Below are 8,648 nucleotides of genomic sequence, written 5' to 3' on the forward strand. Positions count from 1 at the left end.
CTTGGCTGTAATCTTTATGGTAGCAGTTTACCAGGCCTCTCTTCTGAGGAGCTGCTGGGTGGGTCTGAAACAACCTTAGCAGCCAGATTGATAAGCAATGTTTTGTATATGTGTGCAGTTTCATGGGACTAGGACTTGTAGCTTTTCTTAGCTTCTCAATCTGAAGACTGATATTCCCACCCCCATCTACCCTTCCATGTTGTTGCTGCTTAACAACGTAAAACACAGACCTGTGGCTATTGTCACTTCTTCAGTTTTAAACCTTAGCTGTCTCCTCATTTCCTAAAGGACAGTGTGCAATCTCCTTAGCCTAGTATGTGAAGCCTCTGATACCCCAGATTCAGCTCACCTTCCAAGCTTGATTTCTGAGTCCCTGCTGTCTGGATACAGAACGCACCTATAGACTTTGCCTTTGTACTTGTACTTCCTTCTCCCTGGTTGCTTTCCTCCCTATCTATGCCTGGTGACCTCCTCATCCTTTAGAGCCCAGTCCAGAAGGCAGCTCTACCGCTGGCTTTCCCACCCCTGCGGCCAGCCGGTGACCCTGCGCTGTGCAGCTATGTGCTGAGTCTTGCTTCCACTGAAACACATACCACCTGGATGACAGGTAGTTGTTTATGTGAGTGTGTGAGGCGTGTAAGGAAAGTGTGTCCTCTGGTGTGTGAGGACAAGACACACTGCCTTAGACAACTGTGGGATCCCAGAGCTGAAGGAGGGAATGAATTCTTCCTCTTCCCTTCCTCCTCAGGCTGACAGGAGCCCCCCCTTCTCTATCATTCTTCAAGGCAGAAAGAAATGATTGTAACAGAATTTATTGATTTTCTTTGAGTGCCTCTGGTCTGACTTCGGAAGGCCCCTCCGGGCTCCTCTGGCCTTGTTTCTGGGCTGCTGCTGCTGCAGCTTTCAAGGCCCTTTTTTGCTTCTTCAGCTTTTGAGTCTCCTGGAAAACCTGAGGGTGGAAAGGGGCAGGAAGACTTTGTAATCCTACGCAAAATCTTGGACCTGGAGCAGGTGAGGTGGGAACTGTCTCCCCCAGATGGTAACCCCAGCCTTTCTCCATGGAGTTGGTGACCTGTGACCTCCCTCAGCCCACTCCAGGCCCTGGGTCAGTTCCATACCGCTACTAGAAATAGACGAACCCCTCCCTCCCCACATCCCAGCCTCAGAATGGGCCAACCAAGGTAGCATTTCTGACTCATACCCGAATGCACAGCGCTTTCTTGGTCACCCAGCGGCGGTGGGCCTTTCGGCAGTACAGAGTGGGGAAAGTGTACTCAATTCCCAGCTCCTTACATGTCCTCTCAAAGATATCATAGTTGGTGTTACGGAGGTTTTTGAGCATTTTATTCCTCTGGTCGATGCTCATGAGCAGATAGCGCTTGTGGGCTTTGTCCTGTAGGAGAGTCTGTGTTACTTTTCGTATTTTGTAAATAAGTGGTGTGCCACTTCATAGTTACAAAGGATGGTTATTTTATCACTGCACTGAAATTTCCCAACAATCTTAAATGACACTAGTGCAACCCTGAGGTAGCTATTGTCATTGTTATCCCCATTTTACAGATGAGAAAACAAAGGCCCAAAGATGTTAACTGATTCAGGTGCTGAGGTTAGGACTTGAATTTGGGTCTGCTGATTTGACTCCAAATCTAATGCTCTTTTCCCTACACCACCCACTCTCAGCCTCTCCACAACTTAGCAAACTGTCAGCTGGGTGGAGAGCAAGGAAGACTTGGTGCTCTTCACCCTCCCCCAACACCCAGCCTGGCACTGCTCTGTGAGGAACCTCTGCAGTGGGGCTGGTGTTCCACAGCCCAAATGAATAAAACTGTGACCTCCAAGGAGCAGGCTCAACCAGCTCCAGGAAACTTAGATGTCGGGCATGGTGCTGGACCTGTTGGTATCCACAACCATGCTTTTATTAAAAACAACAGCAACTGCCTAATTAGAGCAGCTCTGCCACAACACTGTGCTGAGATACGGCCTAAGGGTTAAGAATGTGGGCTCTGAAGCGACAGTACCTAATTTCAAGTCCCAGGACATCATTCCTAGCAGGGTATCTCACAGAATAACATAATCACTCTATGTCTGGATTATTCCTTTATAAAATGGGATAAAAAGATGCTTATAAAGGTTAAATGAGATGATGCATGTAAGGCATTCAGCACAGGGCCTAGACGCTTTATATGTAGCACATTATGTTGGCTGCTATTATTATTTCATGTAATCCTTGCAATCCTGTGTGCAGGTACTATATTATTATTCCTACTTTACAGGTATGAGAACAGAGGCTCAGATGTATAAAGTAAATTCCCCGAACTCACATAGCAAATCAAGTAGCAGAGCTGGGATTTGAACCCAAGGCTACCTGGCTGCACTCATGCATTTAACAAATATTTACTGAGCACCCACCATGTGGCAGACACTGTGATCATGTGCTCAAGTGTGTGCTCTTAATCACTGGTGGCACTCAGCACAGCCCTGTTAAGCTCCTGTTTCTCTGCTAGAGGCAGTAGGGAAATGTTTTTCATCTGTAGCTGAGAGGTGGGCACTCCGGTGTTGCAGCCACCTGGCTTCTCAAGCTGCTTCTCTGGCCCCAGAGCCCTTCACCTCCCAGACTCCTCTCTTCCAGGCTGATGTTGTTTAGCTGGGAGGGATGCCCAAGATTTACCTGTCGATGTTTCTGCATGTGTTCTTCATAACTTTGGATCTTGACAGTCAAGGCAACAACTGAAACCACAAACCACAGAGGATGAGAGCTAGGCACAGACGGAAGGAAGGGCCCCGGCCTGGGTTATGTTTTAAGAACTCAAGGAATAACAATCACAATGCTCCTGTACAGCTCTCTAGAATTCCCAAAGCACTCTCAATGTCTAGTTCTCAAAAGACTGGATTATTTTTCTTTTAAAAATCATCTAAGGAAGGGCACTTCCTTAACCTGATAAATGTATGTTCCAAAACCAGAGCAAATATCATTCTTGTTGGTCAAACTTTGGAGCATTACCATTAAACTCAGGAAGTAGACCAGGATGCATGCGACCATGGTTAGCTCTTCCACACTGCACTAGAGGTGCTAGCCAATGCAGTGAGAGAAGATTTTGTAACTGTCAAGGGTCTACTCATTGCCTCCCCTCTCCTTCCAGCTGCCACTTTTATCTCTGTGCTTCCACTAATGTGTTTTCAGAGTTATCTGCTCCCATTCACCTCCCCAGGCCCTGGAGTACCCTCCCTTCAGGTATTTTCTTGTTTGATTCCTGCGGCATTACGAAGGGGCAAAGGCAAAAGCAGAAGGTGGCTCCAGGGAGAGGCTGTCACTCACTACAGCAGGCCCTTCCCTGTACACACACTGAGTTCTGGGAGCACCACAGAGTGCAATGGGAACCTTGGCTCTGATGACATGGTCCCTTCATACAACCTTAGATAAAAGGTAGAGACACAGATGGGCTTTGGTTCATGAGAAGTCCTCTAGAGCTATGCTAAAAGCAACTGGCCTTCAGAAAACAGAGTGTTAATGATAATGGAGAAATGGGTGAGGTGAGGTGAGCAGCCCTTTGCAGTTGAGGTGGTCACCAGGCCAGGGTTTCTGGGGCCCAAGGGACGCTGCAACTCATCTTCTCAAAAGAGCTATGGAGGAGTCAGGAGTTGGAGCTCCAGACCTTCTCAATGGGGATTTAGTGCCCAGGAAGGGCTCACCAGACTTTGATCCCTAGTGGAGGAAGGAAACGTTCGGGCCTCATGTGGGTCCACTAGTCTGCCCTACGTGCTTCCAGTGGTCAGTGAAGATGAGCTGCACCCAAAGCAAGGGGGAGAGCAGAGGAGAGAGGATAGGCTTTCACTCTCAGCTAATGAGGACTACTGTCAGTTCCAGCTCAAAACTAAAGCAGGAACATTACACCCTTGGGAGTACGCCTAGAAGCCCTGGCTCAGGAGCCAGCTTCCCAGGGCTTGAATCCTGGCTTTTCCATTTATAAGCTATGTGTTCTTGGGCAAGCTACTTAACTGTGCCTCAGTTTCTTTCTCTGTACAATGAAAGTAAAAACAGTATACAGCACATAGTGTTGTGAAGATTAAATAATACACCTACAACTCTTAGCATAGTGTCTGGCACACAAGGACTCAGTAAATATTAGCTCTTGATATTATTATTACAGAGCTTACCTGTAATGCACAGAGCTTTACAGTTTCCAGAGTGTCCTGACATCCTCTAGATTCTCACAATCCACCATGACGTAGGTGACATTACCTCTGCCCACCACAGTGCCCTATTTCCAGACTAGGAAGCAGACGTTCAGATAGAGGGTTGGTGACTTGCCCAAGCTCATGGTGATATAAGGCGTAGTACGAGGCAGGACCTGGGCACAGACCTTGGGAGACTGAGTCCAGTGTTCATTACCCTCTCTCCCAGGTTCATTACCCAGTGTCTCCCCCTTTCCAAGTCATATCTAATCTCTAGGGTGCCTGCAGACAAAGGTGCTGATCAGGTACCTGCTAGCTGAAACCCTTCACCGCACCTTCACCCCCATGGGCCCCCTGACTAACTTCGAGCCTCTAGGGAGCTGGTGTCCTCAGGGTCTGCCTTGATCTTGTTCATCAGCCACTCTTGCTTGATTTTTAGCTTCTCCTTCTGTTGAAAAGAGAGTAACAGAGACAGAATCTGTGAGGTCTGCCACCCCTAGGAACTGGCCCTCAGTCCCCCAAGGCCAGCCATGGCTGCAGTTGCCATAGCAAATAGGCCATAAGGCACAGGCCCTGACTTCACTCTGCTCACAGGCCTGGCCTCCGACCAACCACATGGCTATTCACATCTAGGTGAGTCCAAAGCCAATGCCACTGACAAGAGAAATGGCTTGTTGGATAAATGCCCCTGAAGCTTTGCTTATTCATTCACACATGAGATATTTATTGAGTGCTTACTGTTTGTCAGGTGCTAGGGGTACAATGAGGAACAAGACTCTCCTCCCTCAAGATGCTCTGGGGGTACTGACATGTCAACAGTGAATGATAGCGGGCTAAATGCTGTGATTTGAGGAGCACAGGGAGGGGGGTGGGCATGGGGAAGGTGTTAACCAGGTGTCAGGGTAGGAGGGAATCCCAGAGGAGAGGGCTGAAGGGGGCCAATGTTTAGAGCAGGCTACTCACCTTGTTAGCCATTTCCACAGACAAGAGTCTTTTCACGACATCATCAACCCTGTGGAGAAACCATAGAAATGAGACATTTGGTGGTGGGGTTGCGGGAGGGAGGAAAGGCAATGCTGTTTTCATTTTAGTTTGAAAAGCAGAGATGATCAATTTCTTCCATAACAAATCAGTCTCTCTGGAGGTAGGGGCCATTTCCCAGGGATTAAAAGTTCTGTGTAGATTTGGCTTGCTGGGCTGACAACATGCAATGATGTGATAACTAGAGGAAATTGAGTCTGTCAATTCGTGTGTTCTAGTCTTGTCACAGGGAAGGCAAAGGAGGATTTCCATTTTAGCTAGAACATGGTGTGATCGGTCTTGAGACACTTCAATTCTATAATTGTTGTTTCTTCTCAAGTCACATTGCACAGTGGGGGATATGGGAGGGACTGTCCAGCCCCCATTGCACAGGACAGGGGCTCAGCAAAAAGACCCTGGCTTTGGGGTCAGTCAGCCCTGGATTCAAACCCCAGCTCTGCCCCTTAGTAGCTGTATAACACTGGGCAGCTTTATAATCTATAAAATGGGGGACACTTAACACTATTTCTTCTCTCACAGAGCTGTTGTGAGGATCAAGAGAAGAGAGATTTCTACAAAGACCCATTGGGCATGTTAGCTCCTTGGTATGTCGTGGTTAGGATAGAGTCTTTACCCAGAGTACTGTTGAGTCTGTCATGGATTGAATTGTGTCCCCCCAAAATATGTGTCAACTTGATTAGGCTATGATTCCTAGTGTTGTGTGGTTGTCCTCCATTTTGTGATTGTAATTTTATGTTAAAGACGATTAGGGTGGTATAGTAACACCCTTACTCAGGTCACATTCCTGATCCAATGTAAAGGGAGTTTCCCTGGGGTATGGCCTGCACCACCTTTTATCTTACAAGAGATAAAAGGAAAGGCAAGCCAGCAGAGAGAGGAGTACCTCAAACCACCAAGAAAGCAAAGCAGGGAGCAGAGTGAGTCCTTTGGACCTGAGGTTCCTGCACTGAGAAGCTCCTAGACCAGGAGAAGATTGATATCAAGGACCTTCCTCCAGAACTGACAGAGACAGAAAGCCTTCCCCTGGAGCCAGCGCCCTGAATTTGGACTTCTAGCCTACTGGACTGTGAGAGAATAAACTTCTCTTTGTTAATGCCATCCAATTGTGGTATTTCTGTTATAGCAGCACTAGATGACTAAGACAAGCTTCATCTGTCCCACTCACCCTCACCATGCCTGGGCTTTTGTAGCTCTCTGTCCCATTCTATAAACAAGCTTCAGATAAGCAGCCCAGGCCTGAAGCCACTGTCTCCCTCCCCACCGCCCCCATCTCACCAATCTCCCAGGGTCCCCTGCCACCTCAAAGAGGTTCCTTCCTGCTTACTTATCAATTCCAGGGACATTCTGGTAGTCTTTGAGCAGTGTGGAAGGGGGTGGGTCATCTTCTTGCCTGGGCTGGACTGTGAATTGAGAAAAAACAACAATTATAGAATTGAAGTGTCTCAAGACAAGCTAAACTCTTGGCAGTACAAGGACAGAAAACACTTGGAGTCAGCTCTCATTGCCTGTTCGCCCAGACTTGGCTGACTTCACCACTCCCCTGCTATGTAAGAGACATCCAGGGTCTTAAGCAAGGCATCAGATGTCTCTGGGCTATTTTTCTCCTCTGCAAACCCTGTGGGCACCTGCCTTCACATTTCATGCTGGAGTGGATGGCCTTTCCTAAGATCCCATACTGTGCCTGCCCCTCTCACACATCTCTCTGGCCCTACAGTTATCAGATTCTCCACTAGGATGGGTCGTCCCGGGGACAGGAATGAATCTGATTCCCTCTGAATCCCCCAGAGAGTGCCTGGTCAATGGCCCAGACTAGAAGAGGCACTCAACAAATACTTGCTGGTAGACTGCATGGATAAAATAAAGGAGTTGAGGCAGGAAACCCTAGCTTTAACCAGCTGGGGTCCAGTCAATTTTGACTCATGGTAACCCCATGTGTATCAGTGTAGAGCTGTGCTCCATAGGGTCTTCAATGTGCTTCACAGGTTTTCGGAAGATCACCAGGTCTTTCTTCCAAGGCAACTCTGGGTGGACTTGAACCTCCAACCTTTCCAGTAGCAGCCGTTAACCGTTTGTACCACCCAAGGACTCCCCCCTAGCTTTAGGATGTCTGAAATGTAAGCACTAAGTAGAGATCACAGGGAACCCTGCCACCCCTCGAAGGTGAGAGGGGAGGCAGGGGGAAATCAACTTCTCTCCAGTCAGACCTTGCTCTGCCACTAAGCAAATAATATTAATAAAAATACTTAGCACTGTGCTAAAGATGCTTTCCATGTGTTATCACTGCATCCCAACAATAATCCTCTCAGATACTTTTATACTCATTTCACAAAGAAGGCAGAGAGATTGAGAGAGGGAGACAGAGAGACACAGAGAGGGAGAGAGATTAAGGACGGGGAGGGAGAGGGGGAGAGGGAGAAAGAGGAAGGAACTTGTCCAATGTCATTATTTATGTAGTAAGAGGAATCTTAACCACTATGCTGTACTGCCTTGGAGTGGGAAACGACATCTGCCACCTCAGAAGGGCAGACACAAAGGTCCACCTATTCTAGGCAGGCCTGGGTAGTGCTGGCCATGCACTCCCTCTCCCTCCTGCTGCCTCATTTTCACTCCCACCGCCTCTCTCGCAGGGTTCAGGCTCAGGTCTTTGTGACAGAGTGGGCATAGGGGTCCTCTGCCCACCCATCTTGCGACTCTAACTCGTCGTCTCCATCCCCTTGGCCAACCAAAGTCCCACCCCAAGGGCTCCTACCTGGTTTCTGGAAGGCAAATCCGCGGGCGGTCTGGAGGAGGAGACCTACGCGGAAAGGAGAACGCTGAAACCGGTCTCCTTAAATAATCCAACCTTTCTACGGCCCTTGCATAGTATTCCCTCCATGCTCTTTACGTCTTAGCACCTAACCGCTGCCGCATTTCTTCCCCACCTCGCTCACCCAGTCTCTCCCACCCGGTCTCACTTCTTCCCCCACCCACCACCCTCTCTCCCTTATCATGCCGCTGAACTTCTCCCCCAACCCCGCCTCCTTTATTCTCCATCGCCTCTGAACCCTATTTCCCTGTTCCTGCTACCCGGTTTTTCAGCCCCTCACCTCCAGCCTGCAGGCCCCATGGGTCGGAGGGAAGCCTAGCCCTCCCTATATCTGGCAGCCTAAGGACTGGGACCTGGGTCACTGCCTGGGTTCGAATCGGACACAGCGCCCTCCACGCCGCCCTCAGCATGGTGACTTCTGACTCCTGCTGGGCCGGCGGCACGGCCCTGTCCTCTTAGTACGGACTGGAGTTACACGAGCACCGCCATGTTGGCTCAGGCTCGACAAATCGAGCGCAGTCGCTAGACCGGAGCAGAAGAAGACCGAGAGAATGGATTGGACGGGCTGGCCTAAATGACGCAAAGTTTTGGGTGCAGTTGAGAGGCCTGGTTAGCGACTGCGCGAGTT

General features: G+C 49.0%; 1 protein-coding gene across 1 annotated transcript; it reads right to left on the bottom strand.

Moving 5' to 3' along the window:
- Positions 1–796: 796 nt before the first annotated feature.
- MRPS15 (mitochondrial ribosomal protein S15) lies at positions 797–8,553 on the bottom strand. The gene is made up of 8 exons (XM_003415501.4): positions 8,301–8,553; positions 7,964–8,008; positions 6,539–6,614; positions 5,137–5,185; positions 4,537–4,621; positions 2,669–2,727; positions 1,202–1,393; positions 797–949 (listed from the first exon to the last, which is right to left on the bottom strand). Exons 1-8 carry the CDS (start codon positions 8,428–8,430, stop codon positions 812–814), a joined length of 774 nt encoding a protein of 257 aa, XP_003415549.1. The 5' UTR covers positions 8,431–8,553; the 3' UTR covers positions 797–811.
- Positions 8,554–8,648: the final 95 nt, after the last annotated feature.

The sequence above is a fragment of the Loxodonta africana genome, chromosome 3 (genome assembly GCF_030014295.1).
Source record: "Loxodonta africana isolate mLoxAfr1 chromosome 3, mLoxAfr1.hap2, whole genome shotgun sequence".
Taxonomy (NCBI): Eukaryota; Metazoa; Chordata; class Mammalia; order Proboscidea; family Elephantidae; genus Loxodonta; species Loxodonta africana.